Raw genomic sequence first — 24,496 nt, 5'->3', positions numbered from 1 at the left:
TGAAGTGAATAACACTGATTATCTCTTTATCACGGCACCTGTTAGTGGGTGGGATATATTAGGCAGCAAGTGAACATTTTATCCTCAAAGTTGATGTGTTAGAAGCAGGCAAAATGGGCAAGCGTAAGGATTTGAGCGAGTTTGACAAGGACCAAGTGATGGCTAGACTACTGGGTCAGAGCATCTTCAATACTGCAGCTCCTTTGGGGTGTTCCCGGTCTGCAGTGGTGCACGTAGGGAGTACAAATGGAGTACAGTGTGATGCTTTGAGCAATGTTCTGCTGGGAAACCTTGGGTCCTGCCATCCATGTGGATGTTACTTTGACACGTACCACCTACCTAAGCATTGTTGCAGACCATGTACACCCTTTCATGGAAACGGTATTCCCTGATGGCTGTGGCCTCTTTCAGCAGAAAATGCGCCCTGCCTGCCCCAAAGCAAAAATGGTTCAGTAATGGTTTGAGAAGCACAACAATAAGTTTGAGGTGTTGACTTGGTCTCCAAATTCCCCAGATCTCAATCCAATCGAGCATCTGTGGGATGTGCTGGTCAAACAAGTCCAATCCATGGAGGCCCCACCTCACAACTTACAGGAGTTAAAGGATCTGCTGCTAACATCTTGGTGCCAGATACCACAGCACAACTTTAGGGGTCTGGTGGAGTCCATGCCTCGACGGGTCAGGACTGGTTTGGCAGAAAAAGGGGGACCAACACAATATTAGGAAGTTGGTCATAATGTTATGCCTGATCGGTGTACATTTAATTTAATTAAATATGAATTAACCTACATTTTTAGTTTAGTTTAATTCATCAATAGTAATCCCAACAGCCAGTTTATTTAAGACGTGATATAACTTACATTGACCAAAATCAGAACTTGGACTGTCTAGTGATATTTTTATTAACATACATTTTCATACCATAGTAAATATCATGACAAATTAAAAGTAGTGGTTCCTTACATTAATTTCATGTGTCTATATGCTGCTAATGGATATTACCAATTTGTCCCAGCAAAAATGTCTATAGATCCAGAAATAAGTCCAGGAAAGTGACTCTTACTGTTTATCTCGACACAGAAACCTTTTGGTTCAATTAGTTACAAACAGTTTCCCTGTTAATGTGACATTCATTGCAATTTTGGCATTTTACCAGTGCAAACCTTGTATCTTACCCTTTCGACACAGACAGTAAGTGGACTCACCCACCGTCCTGGCTTCCCTCCAAAGGCTGACCAGACTTTAATTCCTCCCGTGTAAATCTCATCAATTTGACTTAATAAAATGATGGGCCACTGAACAGTCTTCTGAGGATGATTTAAAATACATAAACACTTACTGACCTGGCTGGAAGCTCCAACAGCAGATTGTGGGAGACATCCAGCACCTCAATCTTCCTGCTGTCACAAACCCAGTCTGGCAGGTATTCCACACAGTTCCTATTAAATCAGCACAAAATTATGTCCATGATTATCAATTTAGTTTAGTTCTTTTTAGTTCTGCTTGACATTTAACACACTTTATTGTTGTGCATTTAATTTTAAATATAAGAATTGCCGTTTTACCCATCGATCTACACTTAATGACCCACGATGAGAATTTTTAAAGTTCTAAAAATCTATTAAAAATTAAACATTTAAATCTATTACCACAAAAGTGACAGTTCACACAACAATGACCCGAAGCATACAGCCAAAACAACAGTAGATTGGCTTTGGCGCAAGCTTTGGAATGCTCTTGACTTACTAAGCCAAAGCTCAGACTAAAACCTCATGGAAAATCTGAAGAATTAGTTTACATACGATTGCCATCCAATGTGATGGAAGTTGACAGGATGAAAGAATCTGCTATTATGAATGGGAAAAACTGTCCAAATCCAATTTTGTAGAGTTTCTAGGAATTAAATTTTTTAGAATTAAAATTTCTGATTTTTGCAAAATGTTTTTACTTTGTCATTATGGGTGATAAACTGTATGTTGATTGGTAAAACATGAATTATAACTATTTAAAAATGGTTATAAATCTTCTACAATATACTATAAAACATTCATTCATTCGTTGTCTGTTTTACCACCGCTTTATCCTATTTAGGATCATGGTGGGTGCAATTCACCAGACGAAAGGTAGGAAACAACCTGGACCAGTCCATCACAGGGCAAACAAAACACACACACACACACCTAGAGCAATTTTAGTAGCTCCAATTAACCTGACACACAGAAAGGTCCTGGACGGCTCCACCTGCGAATTGAACCCAGGACCTTCTTGCTGGGAGGCATCAGTGCTACCCACTGAGCCATCATGCCACCCTCCTATAAAACATTTATATTAATAATAATAATATACACCGATCAGCCATAACATTAAAACCACCTTCTTGTTTCTACACTCACTGTTGATTTTATCAGCTCTTACCATATAGAAGCACTTTGCAGTTCTACAATTACTGACTGTAGTCCATCTGTTACTCTGCATGCTTTGTTAGCCCCCTTTCATGCTGTTCTTCAATGGTCAGGACCCTCCCAGGACCACTACAAAGCAGGTATTATTTGGGTGGTGGATCATTCTCAGCACTGCAGTGACAATGACATGGTGGTGGTGTGTTAGTGTGTGTTGTGCTGGTATGAGTGGATCAGACACAGCAATGCTGATGGAGTTTTAAACACCTCACTGTCACTGCTGGACTGAGAATAGTCCACCAACCAAAAATATCCAGTCAACAGTGCCCCATGGGCAGTGTCCTGTGACCACTGATGAAGGTCTAGAAGATGACCAACACGAGCAGCAGCAATAGATGAGCGATCGTCTCTAACTTTACATCTACAAGGTGGACCAACTAGGTAGGAGTGTCTAATAGAGTGGACAGTGAGTGGACACAGTATTTAAAAACTCCAGCAGCACTGCTGTGTCTGATCCACTCATACCAGCACAACACACACTAACACACCACCACCATGTCAGTGTCACTGCAGTGCTCTGTGGTGGTCCTGACAATGGAAGAACAGGGTAAAAGCAGGTTAAAAAAGTATGTAGAGAAACACATGGACTACTGTCAGTAATTGTAGAACTACAAAGTGCTTCTATATGGTAAGTGGAGCTGATAAAATGGACAGTGAGTGTAGAAACAAGGAGGTGGTTTTAATGTTATGGCTGATCAGTGTATATTCTCTACAACTCACCATGATAGGTCCATGTGTGTTAGCTGGTTTGGAACTGGATAGATGTTGACTGTTGCTAGACCTGTGAGAAACAACAGTGCACCTAAGATCTTTTCAATTACTACATCAAAGTATTGTTAAAAAATGTACTTTAAAATGCTTAAAATGAATGTATTTACAGAAAATCAATGACTTTTAATAGCTTGTTCATCCTAATTTAGGGATCATGGGATATAATAGGTAAATAGCAATTACAGGCAATACATTTACATTCACCCACCCAATCATTTACTTGCTCAAGCTGCTAACTCGCTTTGCTTGCTCATTTCTGCTCTCAATGCTTGCTTGGTCAATTAACCATCCAATAATCAAGCTATCCAATTGCTAATAAACTAACCTCCAAGCGTGTAAGGTTCTCATCACCCTGTAAATAAACTGTCAACCCCCCACTAACTCTTTGGAATTAACTGGCACATCAACTAAGCCTTTCTTGACCAACATCAGTATCCAGCCATACAAACGCTCTTGTATGACTAAATGGCCAGAAATTTCAACAGACAAACTTCAAAGTCTTGTGAGAAGCCTTCTCAAAAGAGTGTCTATTGTTACAGATGAAAAGATCACAGAGAAGTCACTCTATGTCAATACCATTTGGTCCAACAAGCTCATAGTCAGGTGTCCAAATACTTTTGGCCATATAGTGTACTTACACTTTACTCACCCACTTACTAACTTAAACTACTTACTTTAAACTAAACTTTAAAATCTATTTAGCAACTTTCTAGGGTCCTAAGCATCTTTCAATAATCTGTTCCCTACTCAGATTTTACCCAGTGCCAGCCTAGGATGAAACTAGCCATCCAAAAGGAGATCCACTCACGATTGTTATTAGCATACAGAGTACGCAATGCAAAACCACTGAGGGTGAGCTCTTCCAGTTCGTTGCGCTCGCAGTGTAAGCACTCCAGATTGCAGGTGGCACTCAGGTCCAGTGAGGTCAGTCGGTTATCCCTCACATCCAGTTGAGTAAGTTGCTTTATGGGCTCCAGTGTCTCGCTCTTCATACAGCAGAGCCCGTTAAGCCTAGAAAACAGTCAGAGCACCAAAGTATAAAAATTAAAGGGCAGAGAACATGATTAATGCAAGAGAAGACTATCCAAAACAGAAGAGGTGCAATCAAACAGACATGAATTAGTAGTTCCATATGACCACTTGAGAAGAACTTTAAGAGAAAAGCATTCTGACTTTAAAAAATGAATGCCTGATGCTATGGCTAGGTCAATGTTAAAAAGTGCATAAAACACACGCTAGCACACCAGAGCTGGGATCTTGAATACATCGTACTGAATATCAGCTCTGCCATCTGGCTGGGCTGAGCGGCCACAAGAACAACGATTGGCCTGTCATTCATATAGGGGCGGGGTAGGGTCTCCTCTTGGCTAATGCAACTACGACCTCTGCTGGCTGATTTATGGTGCCTACAAAAGGGTGGGGAAGGAAGCTTTAATCATGGTGTGTCTCTCCGTACACAGGGCAGATCCGCATTAGCACTCGCCTAGTGCAGGCGGAAAAATGCATACGGCTGCTGCCCACGTGTCGGAGGGGGCGTGGGTTAGTTTCGTTCTCCTCAATCACAGAGCGGGGATCGGCATTAGTGGAGAGAAAGCGTGATGCAATCAGGTAACTGAAACTGAACGCGCTAAAAAGTCGAGACAAAACGGGGAGAAAATGCATAAATAAAAAATAAAAAATGCATTTGTGCCACTCAGGTGGCACAGTGGTAAAACACACTCTAGCACACCGGAGCTGGGATCTCAAATACATTGTATTGAATCTCAGCTCTGCCATCCGGCTGGGCTGAGCGGCCACATGAACAGCGATTGACCTGTTGTTCATATAGGGGTGGGGTAGTAGTAAGCCGAATAGGGTCTCCTCGTAACTAATGCCAGCGGGGAAGGAGTGCATTGATCAGGGTGTGTCTCTCCGTACACAGTGCAGATCCGCATTAGCACTCGCCTAGTGCGGGTGAAAAAATGCATACGGCTGCTGCCCAAGTGTCGGAGGGAGCGTAGGTTAGCTTTGTTCTCCTCAATCAGAGTGGGGATCGGCATTAGTGGAGAGGAAGCGTGATGCAATCGGGCAATTGGACATGCTAAAAAGTCGAGAGAAAACGGGGAGAAAATGTATAAACAAAATACAAAAAAAAATGCATTTGTAATAACTCGGGAGGGGGGGTGGGGGTTATTTGTTATTAAATCTGTGGACCAACCTGAGCACTGGTAATGAGTTTGCAGATCACACTGGAATAACCCATTTCTTAATGTTCTCCAGCTGGTTAAACAGTATCTCATGCAGAGAGGGTCTATGTTAACCTCAAATTCCCACTTGCATCTGGTGTTTATCAAATATTCTTCTAAGAGGAATGCACGGCCCTCCACCACCAGAGGAGCAGTGGTTTTGAAGGTATACCCCAGTTTTATCTCCAACAATAGGGGTTTTAGGAATACAGTAACATTTCTTTTTATAAATGTTTTCTCTAAGGGCTTGTTTAGACCAGGTTGTTGTATGCAAAATTTACCATGCAGGACAGCAATTCTTTGACATTCAAATTTGTTTATCACAGCGTCCACAGGATCGTCTTATTTGAAAGCCCAGCATTCTCAGAGCTCGTAACGTCTGAGGGAAGGAAGACTGGATGGAGGCTGGATGTTACTCTCTTGATGTGTCTGAATATTCCAACAATTTAATAACAATATTTCCAAATGCACAATATTGATATAATTAGGTTTTTTTTTTTTTACCATCTACAGTCCATAACATTATTAGCAGATTAAGAGTATCTGGACAAAAAACCCCAAAACTGAAAACAAATATGTCTGTGACCCTCCATCTCTCAGACGGCATTATAATTATAATAAACATAACCACGTGGGCTCAGGAATACTTTAGGAAACACAGTTTGGGCTGTGTCTTGTGAACTGCAAGTTAAGAATCAACTACGCAAAGTAAAATCAGCAATATCCAGAAATATGCAGAAAGCAGGGGCGAGAAGAGGAGGGCTGTGCATGTGTCGGAAGAGGCGTGTACAGCGACGTGCTCTCCTCGGATGCAATCTGGTATCTCTCAGCAGCAAAAGACAAAACTGAGTGTGCTAAATCGGGAGGAAGATGGGGAAAAAAAATGCATTAAAAAAATACGCCAGCACACCTGAGCTGACATTTAGCTCTGCCATCCGTCTGGGCTGGGCGCCCACATGAACAATGATTGACTGTTGTTCATACAGGGTGGGAGCCGGATAGGGACTCCTCATAACTGAGCGAATTACAACCTCTGCTGGCTGGTTGATGCCGTCGGCACAGAGTCGAGGAATAATGCTGATCAGGGTGTGGCTCTCCTTACACAAAGCTGATCCGCATATGAACTTGCCTTGTGCAGGTGAAAAGATGCAGTCGGTACTGCACACGTGTCGGAGGGGGCGAGTGTCAGTCTTGTTCTCCTCAATCAGGGCAGGGATCGGCATAAGTAGACAGGAAGCGTAATGCAATTTGGATAATTGGATATGCTAAAAAGTCGGGAGAAAATGCATAAACAAAATATTTTTAAAAAAAGAATGGGGGGGTCCACTTTTAGAAATTTAGAACTTGTCCAAGTCGTGTCCAATTACCCTGATTGCGTCCTCTATACTGATTCGACCCTTCACCGCTGACTGAGGACGCCTCTCAACTGACATACGCCCCCTCCGGCACGTACAGTCAGTACAGACTGCATTTTTCACCTGCACGAGTCGAGTTCATATACTTGACGGGCACTGTGTATGGAGGGCCACACCCCCATCAGCATTATTCTTCAGCCCTGTGCAGGCGCCATCAGTCAGCCAGCAGGGGCAGCAGTCGCACCAGTTATGAGGACCTACGATCCGACTTTCTTACCCTCTAACCCTGAACAACAGCCAATCGTTGTTCATGCTGCCGCCCAGCCCAGTCGGAAAGGCGGAGCAGAGATTCGATACGATGTATTCAAAACCCCAACTCTGGTGCGCTAGCGTACTTTACCGCTGCGCCACCCGAGCGGCTAACTAATTGTAACCTTAACTATATAGTGACTGTACCGTTTTAATTGATAATAAAAAAAAATGCAAATCTTTGCTGATTGTTTTTACTTCATATTTCTACCGTCCCAACATTTTTGGAATCAGGTTTATAAAAGATGTTGCTACTGATTGGAATGGAATTATAAATGAAAATTGTTACAGCAAACACCCTAAACCTCCCTGTCAGAAAAACTAGTTGGATAACCCACAAGCGGAGAGTTCGCTGAGCCGCAAATTGCCCCTGGACAGATGTGTTACACAAGATTTCCCAACACACTGTCAGAATAATCATAAGGCATGTAAAAGAAAAGCCAGCAGTCTGTGAAAAAAAAGCTGCAGGAAATAAAAACAAGAGGAATGACAGTTACAGAGAAAAATATAAGCAACTGCAATCATTTTAATCCTCCAACCCACACAAAAGAGCTGCTTTTCCACAAGCATTAAAAAATACCTAAAGAATGGTGAAATAAAACAATATGGACTTCAGTTATCCTGGCAAATTAAAAACAGTTAGTAAAGAATGTGTTGGGTGGCCAGGTTGCGCAGCAGGATATTCCGCTAGCACACCAGCGCTGAGATTCTGAACTCCTAGGTCATAATTGGCAGTAATTGGCAGTGCCTGCAGCAGATACTAATCGGCCACCGTATCTACTAGGGCAGGACGACCGGACTATGTACGGATGGGATCTTCATACGCTGTGTAAGGAACCTGATTGGCCTGTGCAGAGTGCAGGGGCGAGAAGAGGAGGGTTGTTGTAATTGGATGGTGCAGCTGTAAACTACGCTAGCCAACTACTAATGAGAACCCAGCTGTGTCTACACAGACATGGCTGGCTATGGAAGGGGGGTAGACAAGCACCCTAGCCACTGGGAGGTGCACTTGACAGTGCAATCTCAGTGCTGGTCCCAAGCCTGGATAAAAATGAGGAAGGTTGCACCAAGAAGGGCATCCGGCATAAAAACTAGTATGCCGAACAGAATGACATGATGACCCTTAAATGCGGGAACAGCCGAAAATAAAAATAATACTATTATTATTTTTTATTTATGCATTTTCTCCCAATTTAGCATAGTCATTTTGTCTTCCGCTGCTGGGGGATCCCTGATTGCAGTTGGGGTGGGTATATTGCTGCTCACGCCTCCTCAGACCTGCGAGTGGAACCCTTTTTCACCTATGCACTCTGCACAGGTGCCTCTCTACCTGCCAATCAGGATCCTTACACAGCGTTTGAAGAACCCACCCACATAGTCCGGTCATCCTGCCCTAGCAGAGACGTGTCTGCTGCAGACACTGCCAATTATGCCCGCTACATGTCGCCCAGCCGACCGGTGGCAATGCATACTATTATTTTAGTATACCAAATAATGAATTCCAAACAATTGTGCTACTGTGATCAGTATGTACATTTAGAAGTGCAAATATAAGGCCGCTCAGGTGGCGCAGCGGTAAGAACACATGCTGGAACCAGAGCTGGGATCTCGAATACATCGTATCGAATTTGAGCTCGGCCTGCCGGCTAGGCTGAGCGGCCACGTGAACAACGATTGGCCAGTTGTTCAGATATGGGTGGGATTAAGCCGGATAGGGTCTCTCTCTCATAAGTAATGCAATTACAATTGATGTCGCCTGCACAGAGATGAGAAAAGAGTGCTCTCAGGGTGTGTCCCTCCGTACACAGTGCTGAGCTGCACTGTACTCGTCAAAGTGTAGGTGATAAGATGCATACGGCATGCTGCCCACGTGTCGGAGGGGGCGTGGGTTAGCTTCGTTCTCCTCAATCAGAGCGGGGATTGGCATTGGTGGAGAGGAAGCAAGACGCAATCGGGCAATTGGACGCGCTAAAAAGGGAGAAAAAGGGGGAAAAAATGCATAAAAAAAATATACATATATAAAAAAGAAGTGCAAATATAAGTTGTGGATCAACAAGTCTTCTCTCAACTACTTAATGAGCACAGCTCGGTCCAGGTCACAGAGGCTCTAATATCTTCCCTTTTTTTTCTCTTTTTCTCTCCCTCTGTTCTAATCCTAGCTCTCTTTTATGAGTCTTGCTGGAGCTCTGATCCCCCACAGGTGCACCAGGCCCCCTGCAAATTCAGAATCCTGCATAAAGAACAAGTGTTTTCTTAAAGCCAAGAGCAGAAATTGAATGCAATGACTGAACCACCTGATGGATGTTGGGAGGATATAGTATATGACTGGAAACTCCAAAAGAGACATGCAATCCATGAGCAAAATATTGGTGTGTCAGGTCAGATATGAGTACTGTTTCATGAGAAAACAGCCAGCCAGGAATGGTTAGGAGAGAGCAATGCACAGGAAGAGAGTCCATCTAGCAGGTATGTTCACTCTCTCATGTACTGGTGATCTTACATTACCATTGTCTATTGATCCTGCATTATGCATGAAGATACTGACAACAGTACTGAGAGAGAGAGAGAGCAAGAAAAAGAGAGAGTGAGAGAATAAAGTGAAGCATAACAAGGAAAAATTACAGGCCATACACAGATGCAAACAAGCACAAATATACTATATGATCAAAAGTCTGACCATGAGCTTGTTGGACACTATATTCTTATTCATTTATTTGGATTTTAATTCCATGATAGTATTATATTTCTGTCTGCTTATTTTATCATTTGGGCTATTTTTGATTAAAATTTTTTTGGCTGCAAGGTTCTAGTCATGTGCAGAGGTGGAAAGTAACGAATTACATTTACTCGCGTTACTGTAATTGAGTAGTTTTTTTGTGTACTTGTACTTTTTAAAGTAGATTTTACAACCTGTAATTTTACTTTTACTTAAGTATGTTTTGTATTAAGAATTGTAATTCGCTACATTTTAAATAACATCCGTTACTGAGTAAAAAAAAAAAGGAGAAAACAATAAAAAAACTCGACATCAAACCGGCCCGTTAGGCTGTTTGATCCGGCCCGCTGAGCATTTACAAAATTTTTCTTTAGAGTAGGGCTTGCGAACTGAATCACTGAGTTAACGAGTCAGAAACGACTCTTTTCAAATGAATTATTCATTGGAATCGATTCAGGGAGCAGTGCTCTTATCTATGGTAAAGATTCATTCGTTTTGCTCACTCTGTTTCATTATGATGTTGTGCTTAAACAACTCCATGAATCGGTTCATTTGGTGAAGAGATTCAGATGTATAAACCAATCAGAGCTTCAGAATTCAGATTCTGGGCGGAATTTCAATCTCTCTTTTCATTGGTTGTTGTATTAATGACAGTTTAGTGAACGAATCACCAATTTAAGCTTTTTACCGGGAAAGCTGAGAGAATAAATGATCTACAATAGTTTTCATTAGTCAGGTGGATAAAACAGTTGGGTATGGATTTATATATTCTGGAAACATACAAGATGGTCTTATATAAAGTGGATTATATCCCTAATGGGACAACACATGAATATAGATCAGGTAAGCAGATAAGTGGTTATGATTTTCTGCTGCTGTGTGATTGATCTGGGTCGCGGTTCTGCTGTTTACGGTTGGCTTTCATTTTGCAACGATAGCACAGCATTATCAAATATTGTGATTTTTTATGTTCATTTATTTTAGTATTTTTTTTTTTTAAGTAAAACGAACAGCATAAATGTGATTGTGAGATTCTGCTGGTTTGTTTTTGATTTTGATCATGTTCCTATGAGGGTGTAAGACCCTAACCATCTAACCCCCCCGCTACCGCTTCGGTGAACACCCGACATCCCACCCCCCACCCTATGCCTTCCACGAACCCGCCAGCCCAGGGTGTTTCTTTATTTCCAGTTCTGAAAGTTGGCAACCTTAGTTGGCACTATTGACCTGAACCAAGTTAGTTTGCGTCAAGTCCAACAAGCTATAAAATACAGCGATTTATTGAGGATAAGCAGAAATAATGCTGTTTTTAATTGATAACAGCAGTTGCAGTCTGTTAGGTGTGTAGAGAGGCTAAATCCACACATGAACTGCTAATATGCTGCATGGCTGGTGAGCTGTAAGTAGTCTGCTGTATCATTCCACTATTAACTTCTGTTGGAAAATGACGTCCCTCCTTCTGTTAAAAAACAACTAAGTAACGTTTACTCTAAGTACATTTTAAATGAGTTACTTTTTACTTGAGTAGATTTTTAGACTAGTAATTTTACTCGTACTTAAGTAAAAAATCATCAAAGTAATAGTACTTTTACTTGAGTACAATATTTTAGTACTCTTTCCACCTCTGGTCATGTGTATTCCTTGGTGTATTCTATAAGTATGTGTTTTACCATACCAGACCCCGACAAACTGCCCCACCTACTGGGGGAGCACAGAGAGAGCTGCACACTAGCAGCACTCTATACACACACCTGCCACCAGGTAAGGGACAGTGGGTGAGCATGTCTCATACACACACACGCACACACAAGACAAGTGAGCAAGACAAGATGCCATTCTGTACCATGAACAAAAGGCACAATATTCATGCCAGGCAGGGATGCTAATAATAATCCAATACCTGACATAAATCTGTGAAAAAAGGTTGACAGTTAACATTACAATCTAGACTGGAACTATGGATCTTACACACTGAGACAGTGATCTGCTGGAATCTGACATTGATTCTATGGGTCTGTCCAAAAACCTAGTGAGCTGCCTTGCTATCTACTGCCTACCTAGGCAGCTGTCTAAGTAGAGAGGATTCTAATAAGACATCAAACTTATAAGTCATATTATTTAGACACACCACTTAAGACAGCAATGATGGCGATTACATCACCACAGATTTGCTTACTAAGCTAACACAGTTACCTTTCAAACCAATAAACTGAGGCCACAAAGTTAAAAGCACACATTTGCCATGCTAATAAAGAACCAGTAAACTGAATAGAGATGAACATGCATTAAGCTCACCGTAAGTCTATGCTCTTGATGTGGCTTATCCGCAGAAGGCTACCGAGGTCCAAGGTCTGCACCTGGTTCCCAGCCATGGCAAGCCTGTCCACAGCAATCAGCCTCTCCAGCACGTTAGGAATGTGGGGGAAGTTGTTGAAGGAGAGTCCCAGGCTGTTAAGCTGTGTCAGCTCGCCCAGCTCGTCGGGCAGCGAGCTCAAGTGATTCCCATCCAGGAAGAGTGTCTGCAGGCTGGGATAAAGAAGAGCAATCTGAGAAGAGCGACTGGTTTACTTCGGTTTGCATTTTGCTGTTTGGACAGACTGACATGGCATGTGATGATCAGTTATAGGCATGTCACCACAATCAGCTGTTTTTAAGGGCGCATCATATGAGAAGCGTTTTGCATGAGTCTTGGTGCAAACTGCTCAGCGCTTGGCTCGATGTCATCAAAGTGCACCACAACACAAATCTGCACTTGTGTGAAATAAGCATTAAATCCACACTGAAAGCGTCCACATAAATCTATGTTTAGCTGTATTTTTCTCAATATTTCACTTTTAAACTTGTGTTATAGCTCGGGGTGCTGAGAAATTGTGAGAATCAGCTTTTTCGAGAGGGTCTAAAACACTTATTGTTAAAAAAGCTTTCCGTGGTTTCATGTATTAAAAGAACAACATAGGAACACTAAACCTCTCTTTATTATAACTGCTCATTTGTTCTCTCCACTAATGAAATTTCTCACTCATTGTTTTAATACAATAAGTCACGTTAAGCTTTGTTCACATTAAGCGTTGTTTGTAGGCGCTCAGGTGGCGCAGCGGTAAAACACACACTGAACACCAGAGCTGGGATCTCAGATACATAGGTCAACGATTGGCCTGTTGTTCAGATAGGGATGGGATATAAAAGCCGGATAGGGACTGTCTCATAACTAATGCAATTACGACCTCTGCTGACTGACTGACGGTGCCTGCAGAGGCGGGAAAAGAGTGCTGTCAGGGTGTGTCTCTCCGTACACAGTGCTGATCTATATATTATATATAGTGCTGATCACAGTGCTATATATATATTTTAGGGCTGTCGAAGTTAACGCGATAATAACGCATTAACGCGATTTCAATTTAACGCGATAAAAAATAATAGTGCCGTTAACGCAAATTCTAGTTAATGTTGAGACTTGACTGGTAGAACTACAACGCTCGGTTATTATGTTAACATTATGTTAAAACAAATGTTTTAATGTCGGACTTGCCACCGTTTTTCATTTGCGGTTTGTTAACATAATGTAACCGATCGTTGTAGTGATGCACTTATAAAGAAATAAATACACGCTATATTCACAAGTTGTCGGGAGCAGAACACTTTTATTAACTTATTCTGTTAAGGTACCAAATACCGGAAAGCGGAGTCAAGCACGTTAGTCCATGCACTATGGAAGCCCCAAAGGGTCAAAACACACTCACTTCGTGTAGAAACGGCCATCAAACCATTGTCACAATACAACCACAGAAAAGTCTGTTACAATAACTACACCTTATCCCACCTAAAGCACCGCTGATCTACAATGTTTGCTGATGGAGAAATTCTAAACTACAATCTGACATTTACTGCCTAGTATGTGAGTGAATAAAACTCCCTTACAGTTTTCTCTTGTCCCAGCAGTTTTTAACATCAGTACATTTAGCATAAAATGTGTTCACTATTTTAATTGTAACATTTCACTTAAAAATCCTTGTTTTCTATAACATTTACACAGATTTTTTTTTAATGCGATTAATCGCGATTAACTATATGAAATTCTGAGATTAATCGCGATTAAAAATTTTAATCGTTTGACAGCCCTAATAAATTTATTTATTTATATACACTGCTCAAAAAAATAAAGGGAACACTTAAACAACACAATGTAACTCCAAGTCAATCACACTTCTGTGAAATCAACCTGACCAGTTAGGAAGCAACACTGATTGTGAATCAATTTCACCTGCTGTTGTGCAAATGGAACAGACAACAGGTAGAAATGAGAGGCAATTAGCAAGACAACCCCTATAAAAGAGTGGTTCTGCAGGTGGTGATCACAGACCATTTCGCTCTTCTCTTCCTTTCTGGCTGATGTTTTGGTCACTTTTGCATTTTGTCAGTGCTCTCACTCCTAGAGGTAGCATGAGGCAAATAGCTAATAGTTCGTCTCACTGAAGGCGGTTTTGGACCTTTTGGGTCCAACTGGGTCAGAGTGAACTTTGAGCACAGCGGCAAGCACAAAAATCACAAGCCCAATGCGGCAAAAGTGCGTGGTGTGCTAAGCTAAGCAGCACCGCCACACTCCATATGAAAACAATGACACAGCCGACGCAAAAGTGGTTTTGTCGCCTTTCATGTCAATGCGCCCTTACAGTTGAATGTTGAATGCCATGATTTAGCCTAAAAAGCAAGAAATATCCAGACTGGTGACAGCAAGGCAGTGTGATGATGAAAAACTGTAAACTTTACTTACAACAGGAGTCTTTAACCTTTATTCTAAATTTCATTTAAAGGTGGTCCTATCATTACATTTAAAATAATAAGTTCATAATTTATTTTGAACAACTCAAAGTTATTCCATTAACTACTTTAATGACTAAGGAGCAATAAAATAGTTGCATGGATAAACATCATACTGTTATTTGTCTACTCATGTGTCACTTTATTGTTAAAATATTATTATTATTATTTTATCCTTATAATAGAATAGTGCACAGGCCTTGATTTGAGACACCAGAGTAAGACAAAACACAGTACATCATATGTCTGTTACAGTTATTCGTATGTGCTACTTAAAGAAAACCACTTCAATAATTTGATCATGAACATATTTTTGCAGTTATGGTATTATACATTATGTAACCTAGTAAGCAGAAGAAGTAAACAACATTCAATATGCATGTATGAACTAAAAGGTGCGATGCCTGACACTCCAACGGATTTCCATTCAAAATGACAGAGGGCTGGCTCATATGAGAAACATGGTGTTATATACTGAGAGAGAAAAGCTTAGTCACCTGCACATGATTATGTTATTGCTACTAAATATTCAGAACCATCACTGCTCACATTACTGTATGTCATCATACTACATAAATCATAGAGTGAACATTTCCCCACAGTCATAATGTTTTTACACAGAGAGGAGTGGCCACACTCTTATCACTGCTCCACATTTACTGTACACTTTAATCTAAATGACTCTGATTAACTCTGTATGTGCAGGCATCATAAAAATATCTGTGGATAGTAAGGACAGACCTCTGGAGGTTGTTGATGCAAGGTGGGATGGAGCTGAGGCCGTTGCAGGTGAGGTTGAGCTCGGAGAGGGTGGTGATTTCACACACAGATTCTGGGAACACGCCGAGTCGGTTGTGAGATAGGTTAAGACTCTTCAGCTGGGTGAATCTGAAAACATATATAACGATAAGATGCGCAATCATTAACTTATACAGTCAGTGATGTTTAGTGGGGGAGAAATCTTTCATTTCAATAAACCCATGATGCTTTGCTGGGTCAATTTGATGGCTGGATTCTCAGGGACATGCTAAAGTAATTGACAAAAAAACTATCCAGTGTTGTTTTGGCTGTATGCTTTGGGTCACTGTAATGCTGAAATTGGTTGTGAGTTTGACTGTGATCTGCAGAATGTTTTTTTAAGGATGTTTGACATTTGGTTACATTTATCCATCTCTTAATTCCCCATGTTCCTGCCACAGAGAGGAATGATGCAGCCACCACCATGTTTCACCCTAGGGATGGTATTAGCCAAATGAAGGGCAGTAAATGTTTTCCTATAGGCATACTGCTTGATGTTCTGTCAAATCTGTCAAGTTCTGTCATTTCTTGTATCATCAGACCAGAGAGTCATTTGCATGGAAATGCCTTTTACTCAAAAGTGGCTTCTGTCTTGCCAATCTACATAAGGATTCTGATTTATGAAGTGCCGCAGATATGATTGCCCATCTAACAGGTTCTCCCATCTTTGCACAGACATTTTAAAGCTTTTTTAGAGTGACTGTTGAGTTGTTGCATAAATGTGAGTGATAGAAATGTTGCAGAACGTATTTTTAAATAGTTAAAATTATCATTTAAAAACTGTGTCTTCTGTTTTCTAGCGTTTTTGTTTTATATTTCTTTTTATATGAGGACCTAACACCACTGAATGTCATAATTTTGCAAAAGTAGAGAAAATCAGGAGGGGGAAAATATTTTCGCAGCACTGTAAACTGTTCTTTTCCCCTGTGCCGCCACACACAGTTATTAAATAGACGCAACAAGTACTGAGAAAACAATATGCAACCAAGTGTGAAGTCTTTATCAGCTGCAAAACAAAATAGTTTTCCTCACATTTACACCTACTCTCGCTCTCAAAAAAACAAACACAAAAACAGGAACAGAGATAAATACAGCCTGTTTACCATACAGTCATGGTCAAATACCCAAAAGACTGAACTATATCAGTAATAGGCAAACATTTTTACATGTTAGTCAGAACAAGGGTAAGATAAGAGAACCCACTTAGCCTTCCTCCATCCCACTTATAATGAAAGTCCATGGATACTGGTTGGGGCAGTGAACTGCAATCTTCAGGTCTTCTACAGAATTAAATCTGGACTTGGACTGGGCCACTCAAATACTTGCCAAATAGCCAATTCAGTGTTGTTTTGGCTGTATGCTTTGGGTCATTGTAATGCAGTCTGAGTTTGGCTGTGATGCGGCCACCATGTTTCACCCTGGAAGTGTTTTGGTAATTGGTTACCTTCATCCATCTCCAAATTCAAACACAAGAACAGTCATAAATACAGCCTGTTCACCACACAGTCATGGTCAAATACATTTCTAAAGACTATATTGATAATAGGCACAATATTCACATGTAAGCCAGAACAGGGGTAAGATAGGAAAACCCATTTAGCCTTGCTCCATCCCACTTATAATAAAAGTCTAAGGATACTGGTTGGAGCAGCAAACTGCAATCTTCAGGTCTTCTACAGAATTAAATCTGGACTTGGGCTGGGTCACTCAAAAAACATTAAAATATTTGCCAAATAGCCAATTCAATGTTGTTTTTGCTGTATGCTTTGGGTCATTGGTAATGCTAAAATCTGAATTGTTGTCCCAGTCAGAGTTTGGCTGAGTTTGGATGTTTTGGTATTTGGTTACATTTATCCGTCATCTAATTCTCCATGTTCATGCCACAGAGAAGCATAATGCGGTTACCACCATGTTTCACCCTGGAGGTGTTTTGGTATTTGGTTACATTCATCCATCTCCAAATTCAAACACAAGAACATACATAAATACAGCCTGTTTACCTTAGTCATGGTAATATACATTTCTAAAGAATGAATTATATTGGTAATAGGCACAATTGTTCAATGTTATTCATGACAGGGGTAAGACTGGAAAACGTATTTAGCCTCCCTCCATTCCCCTATTAATCCAAGTCTATGGATAGTAATTGGAGCAGGCAATAATCTTTTAAAACTACAGTAAATGTCACTGCATTACAAGATACAAAGACACACATGCAGCAACAGATTGATTTAGTTGTGTAGAAAATTCTAGATTGGATTTAACCTTGAGGCATAGCTGTCTTATTCCCCATTAGTGATTGTATGACACAGCTAGAAACGGCTCTGTTTCCTGGTGAATCTGACTGCAGCTTTTAGACTAAGCTATAAACAATACAATGAAGCTACCAAGCCTTGTACAGATCTCGTAAGGTGGATCATAATATTCCATACAGGAGCATCCATACACACACACACGACTGTCTAAGTACAAAAGCTAAGATGAAAACCCAAAGTGTCACCTTGTGCTAACAGAACAACTGTCTGGATGGTCAAATGTAATTTTAGATGCACCAAACATAAATATTTACATACATGGGGTTAGAGGTGACTGTGTTGGAATGAAAAGCCCAAGTTTCAAAACTGTCACTGTACAACTTGACTAGCATTCATTGCTAACCTCATGGTAAAAGAAAGTGTCAGGCAAGTCTGATGGTCTGGGCCGGTGCATTGCAGGAACTGAATAACATAACTGAATATCTGAAAATAACCTCAAAATTCTTCATAGCAAAATCTCAAACCATCAGTCAAGAGGTGAAGTCATTAATACAATACAAAGCAGGTCAATGATGTAAAACAAAATACAAATAGTTTTTAAATAGTTTTGAAAGGCCACTCAGGTGGCACAGCGGTAAAACACGCCAGCACACCAGTGCTGGGATTTCGAATACATCGCATCGAATCTCAGCTGTGCAATCCGGCAGGGCTGGACAGCTACATGAACAACGATTGGCTGTTGTTCACAGGGTGGGACAAGCCGGACCAGGGCTCCTCATAACTGGTGCAATTACGACCTCTGCTGGCTGATTGATGGCGCCTGTGCACAGTTGGGGAATAATGCTGATTAGAGTGTGGCTCTCCATACACAAAGCTGATCCGCATATGAACTCGCCTCGTGCAGGTGAAAAGAGGCAGTCGGTACTGCACGCGTGTCGGAGGGGGCGTGTGTCAGATGCAAAGCTCCTCAGTCAGCAGTGGAGGGTTGTATCAGTAGGGTGAAGCGTAACACAATCAGAGTAATTGGATACAACTAGATTAGGGGAGGAAACTGGGGGAAAATGATTAAAAATGATTAAATCAGGCTAAAATTAAGCTTTTAGAAGAGCCGTGCTAATGTATCGACTGTGTAGCCTGTAATAATAGGTCAAGTCTGTGCCAGAAAACCAACAAACTAACCAGTGGTCCAACCAGAGTTGTAAAAATCTCAATATTAGCAATTAAAAGTGGCTTATTGGGATTAAACAAGCTAAAGTACATATACTAAAGAACATAAGCTACACTCAGTTTAAAATTCAAGCCAGCTCACATTTCAAAAAAGGACGTAAATGAGCTTAACATGAAACAAGGTCATGAGGTAAAACTGACAAACAATACAAACACAAGATATTCAAAGTGGCTTTGCAAATCACTGCTTTTTGTTTTTATTTGCATTTCACCTACTGTCCCAACCTTTGTGGAATTGAGGTTTGCATAACTTTCTTTAAACTATAATAGTAGGAAAACAAGCGAAAACAATTATTTTTGTTAACACCTATGTAGTAAAGATAATAAAATAATAAAAAAACAGGTCAACAGTAAAAACAGCAAAACAGACTGTAAAGGTGGTAAAGGTAATAATCTAATCAGCAACACACTGCGACCGCAATAAACAAGCAATCCATGTTTCAACAATCTTCCTCATATAAATGCAGGAGGTTATTAATCTAGAAAGTTATATCTACTATATATATATAGTACACTATATATTCCTGAACATGAGTTTGGTAAACATCCTATTTCAAAACCATGAATTGGGCTCTGTTTGTACCCTAAACAGCCAAAAAAAAAAAAATAATAAAAAAAAATATATATACAGTGTATCACAAAAGTGAGTACACCCCTCACATTTCTGCAGATATTTAAGTATATCTTTTCATGGGACAACACTGACAAAATGACACTTTGACACAATGAAAAGTAGTCTGTGTGCAGCTTATATAACAGTGTAAATTTATTCTTCCCTCAAAATAACTCAATATACAGCCATTAATGTCTAAACCACCGGCAACAAAAGTGAGTACACCCCTTAGTGAAAGTTCCTGAAGTGTCAATATTTTGTGTGGCCACCATTATTTCCCAGAACTGCCTTAACTCTCCTGGGCATGGAGTTTACCAGAGCTTCACAGGTTGCCACTGGAATGCTTTTCCACTCCTCCATGACGACATCACGGAGCTGGCGGATATTCGAGACTTTGTGCTCCTCCACCTTCCGCTTGAGGATGCCCCAAAGATGTTCTATTGGGTTTAGGTCTGGAGACATGCTTGGCCAGTCCATCACCTTTACCCTCAGCCTCTTCAATAAAGCAGTGGTCGTCTTAGAGGTGTGTTTGGGGTCATTATCATGCTGGAACACTGCCCTGCGACCCAGTTTCCGGAGGGAGGGGATCATGCTCTGCTTCAGTATTTCACAGTACATATTGGAGTTCATGTGTCCCTCAATGAAATGTAACTCCCCAACACCTGCTGCACTCATGCAGCCCCAGACCATGGCATTCCCACCACCATGCTTGACTGTAGGCATGACACACTTATCTTTGTACTCCTCACCTGATTGCCGCCACACATGCTTGAGACCATCTGAACCAAACAAATTAATCTTGGTCTCATCAGACCATAGGACATGGTTCCAGTAATCCATGTCCTTTGTTGACATGTCTTCAGCAAACTGTTTGCGGGCTTTCTTGTGTAGAGACTTCAGAAGAGGCTTCCTTCTGGGGTGACAGCCATGCAGACCAATTTGATGTAGTGTGCGGCGTATGGTCTGAGCACTGACGGGCTGACCCCCCACCTTTTCAATCTCTGCAGCAATGCTGACAGCACTCCTGCGCCTATCTTTCAAAGACAGCAGTTGGATGTGACGCTGAGCACGTGCACTCAGCTTCTTTGGACGACCAACGCAAGGTCTGTTCTGAGTGGACCCTGCTCTTTTAAAACGCTGGATGATCTTGGCAACTGTGCTGCAGCTCAGTTTCAGGGTGTTGGCAATCTTCTTGTAGCCTTGGCCATCTTCATGTAGCGCAACAATTCGTCTTTTAAGATCCTCAGAGAGTTCTTTGCCATGAGGTGCCATGTTGGAACTTTCAGTGACCAGTATGAGAGAGTGTGAGAGCTGTACTACTAAATTGAACACACCTGCTCCCTATGCACACCTGAGACCTAGTAACACTTACAAATCACATGACATTTTGGAGGGAAAATGACAAGCAGTGCTCAATTTGGACATTTAGGGGTGTAGTCTCTTAGGGGTGTACTCACTTTTGTTGCCGGTGGTTTAGACATTAATGGCTGTATATCGAGTTATTTTGAGGGAAGAATAAATTTACACTGTTATATAAGCTGCACACAGACTACTTTTCATTGTGTCAAAGTGTCATTTTGTCAGTGTTGTCCCATGAAAAGATATACTTAAATATCTGCAGAAATGTGAGGGGTGTACTCACTTTTGTGATACACTGTATATATATATATATATATATATACTGTATATATACAGGGGTTGGACAAAATAACTGAAACACCTGTCATTTTAGTGTGGGAGGTTTCATGGCTAAATTGGACCAGTCTGGTGGCCAATCTTCATTAATTGCACATTGCACCAGCGTACCACCCAGACTGTTGCATGCCCAGAGTGAAGCATGGGGGTGGATCAGTGATGGTTTGGGCTGCCATATCATGGCATTCCCTTGGCCCAATACTTGTGCTAGATGGGCGCGTCACTGCCAAGGACTACCGAACCATTCTGGAGGACCATGTGCATCCAATGGGGTGCCGTGTATCAGGATGACAATGCACCAATACACACAGCAAGACTGGTGAAAGATTGGTTTGATGAACATGAAAGTGAAGTTGAACATCTCCCATGGCCTGCACAGTCACCAGATCTAAATATTATTGAGCCACTTTGGGGTGTTTTGGAGAAGCGAGTCAGGAAACGTTTTCCTCCACCAGCATCACGTAGTGACCTGGCCACTATCCTGCAAGAAGAATGGCTTAAAATCCCTCTGACCACTGTGCAGGACTTGTATATGTCATTTCCAAGACGAATTGACGCTGTATTGGCCGCAAAAGGAGGCCCTACACCATACTAATACATTATTGTGATCTAAAACCAGGTGTTTCAGTTATTTTGTCCAACCCCTGTATATATATATATATATATATATATATATATATATATATATATATATATATATATATATATACACAGTGGGGCCAAAAAGTATTTAGTCAGCCACTGATTGTGCAGGTTCTCCTACTTAGAAAGATGAGAGAGGTCTGTAATTTTCATCATAGGTACACTTCAACTATGAGAGACAAAATGAGAAAAAAAAATCCAGGAAATCACATTGTAGGATTTTTAAAGAATTTATTTGTAAATTATGGTGGAAAATAAGTATTTGGTCACCCACAAACAAGCAAGATTTCTGGCTCTCACAGACCTGTAACTTTTTCTTTAAGAAGCTCTTCTGTCCTCCACTCGTTACCTGTATTAATGGCACCTGTTTGACCTCGTTATCTGTATAAAAGACACCTGTCCACAGCCTCAAACAGTCAGACTCCAAACTCAACCATGGCCAAGACCAAAGAGCTGTCGAAGGACACCAGGAAGAAAATTGTAGACCTGCACCAGGCTGGGAAGAGTGAACCTACAATAGGCAAGCAGGTTGGTGTGAATAAATCAACTGTGGGAGCAATTGTAAGAAAATGGAAGACATACAAGACCATTGATAATCTCCCTCGATCTGGGGCCCCACGCAAGATCTCATTCTGTGGGGTCAAAATGATCATGAGAACGGTGAGCAAAAATCCCAGAACTACACGGAGGGACCTGATGAATGACCTGCAGAGAGCTGGGACCAAAGTAACAAAGGCTACCATCAGTATACACACTACGCAGAGAGGGACTCAAATCCTGCAGTGCCAGGCGTGTCCCCCTGCTTAAGCCAGTACATGTCCAGGCCCGTCTGAAGTTGGCCAGAGAGCATATGGATGATCCAGAAGAGGATTGGGAGAATATCATGTGGTCAGATGAAACCAAAATGGAACTTTTTGGTAGAAACTTAACTCGTCGTGTTTGGAGGAAGAAGAATGCTGAGTTGCATCCCAAAAACACCATACCTACTGTGAAGCATGGGGGTGGAAACATCATGCTTTGGGGCTGTTTTTCTGCCTTCTTCCCATAGTGCATCCTGGTGCCATGTGTTCTCCAGGTAAGTAGCTCGTCTGTTGGATCGGACCACACGGGCCAGCCTTCGCTCCCCACGTGCATCAGTGAGCCTTGGCCGCCCATGACCCTATTGCCAGTTTACCACTGTTCCTTTCTTGGACCACTTTTGATAGATACTGACCACTGTAGACCGGGAACACCCCACAAGAGCTGCAGTTTTGGACATGCTCTGACCCAGTCGTCTAGCCATCACAATTTGGCCCTTGACACACTGGCTCAAATCCTCATGGTTGCTAATTTTTCCTGCTTCTAACACATCAACTTTGAGGATTAAATGTTCACTTGCTGCCTAATATATCCCCCCCACTAACAGTAACACTAACATTGAAGAGGTAGTGTGTTATCCTTCAACACATTCAACAGGAAATCAGTGGCACAAGTGTATATTTGATGGATTACTTGGTGAACACTGTCCGATATTTACCTGTTAAAGTTGCAAAGACCTCCAGGACCCTCCAGACTAATAAAGTTGTGGCGCAAATTAAGGTGCGTGACGTCTTGGCTGTAGAACAAGTATTCTGGCACCTCCTCCAGACTGTAGCAGGACAGATCCACCAAGCTAATTGTCTGAGACACCACCTACAAACAAACAAGGGTACACAAAAAATATTTAAAAGAACGTTCTGGATGTTTGATTACATACGAAATTAGTTTAACCACCGGAACCAGAGACACGTCTGTCTGGTCAGCAATCTGTATACGGTGGTCCAAGAGCTTAGCAGGCCAAAAACTAGAAAGTGTCCCAAAACTTGTGTCCATATAGTAAAGGTTGCCAGGGGTCATAGTCATGATTTGTGTTTTGGATTATTTCTGTCCTGCTGAGCTAAGTAATAAAGATCATTCATAATTTCATTTACATCAAGTCATCATCACACCTCCAGCACGTTACCCGACCCGGTATAATATTCTACATTTTTATTTGTTAATATACCTCCATTCCTGCATTTCAGGCCTGCAACACATTCCAAAAAAAGTTGGGACGGGGGCAATTTAGGGCTAGTATAGAGGTGAAAAAACTAAATAATGATGTGATTCCAAACAGGTGATTGTAATCATGGTATGAAACAAAAGCAGCATCCAGGAAAGGCTGAGTCTTTGATAAGGGGTGGCCCTCAAAGGGTCGATTGTAACGTGTCCTGCCGTGATTGCAGTCTGCCTTTTAAGCCCTGTACAATTTGTGGTTTTTCTTGGAGGATACACTCTGTTTGGTGTCAAAATGCCAAATTTATATTGTATATTTATAATGTATATCTACATTTATATTGTCCTCCTTTACCACAGACACGGCCTCATAACACAAGAGACGTACCGGTTTTTCTTCTTCTTTCTTCTTGTATTCACTTTCCAATCTTTCATTAAATTCCCTTCCTTCTGCTTCAATTTTCTCTTCTTGTACATTTTGGGATTATTTGTAAATATTTCTCAACATCATTTGTTGGAAAACCACCTTAATTAAAAGCTGATGTGGAAACATTGCCATTTAGTGGCGGGATGCTGTCACTCTGGACAGAGCGCTAATTA

The 24,496-nt window shown here is 41.3% G+C and overlaps 1 protein-coding gene across 1 annotated transcript in view; it reads right to left on the bottom strand.

Annotated features, from left to right (window-relative positions):
* phlpp2 (PH domain and leucine rich repeat protein phosphatase 2) overlaps window positions 1–24,496 on the bottom strand; it is a 102,071-nt gene that overhangs the window by 19,995 nt on the left and 57,580 nt on the right. The window contains exons 6-11 of the mRNA XM_063013057.1: window positions 23,400–23,554; window positions 15,395–15,541; window positions 12,131–12,361; window positions 4,039–4,241; window positions 3,180–3,240; window positions 1,344–1,439 (exon numbers count right to left, since the gene is read on the bottom strand). Of these exons, the coding sequence (XP_062869127.1) occupies window positions 1,344–1,439; window positions 3,180–3,240; window positions 4,039–4,241; window positions 12,131–12,361; window positions 15,395–15,541; window positions 23,400–23,554 (893 nt within the window). The remainder of the gene's footprint in view (window positions 1–1,343; window positions 1,440–3,179; window positions 3,241–4,038; window positions 4,242–12,130; window positions 12,362–15,394; window positions 15,542–23,399; window positions 23,555–24,496) is intronic.

The sequence above is a fragment of the Trichomycterus rosablanca genome, chromosome 17, assembly GCF_030014385.1.
Source record: "Trichomycterus rosablanca isolate fTriRos1 chromosome 17, fTriRos1.hap1, whole genome shotgun sequence".
NCBI classification, from domain to species: Eukaryota; Metazoa; Chordata; class Actinopteri; order Siluriformes; family Trichomycteridae; genus Trichomycterus; species Trichomycterus rosablanca.
The sequence above is the reverse complement of the archived record's forward strand: the minus strand, read 5'-3'. Positions and strand labels throughout refer to the sequence as shown.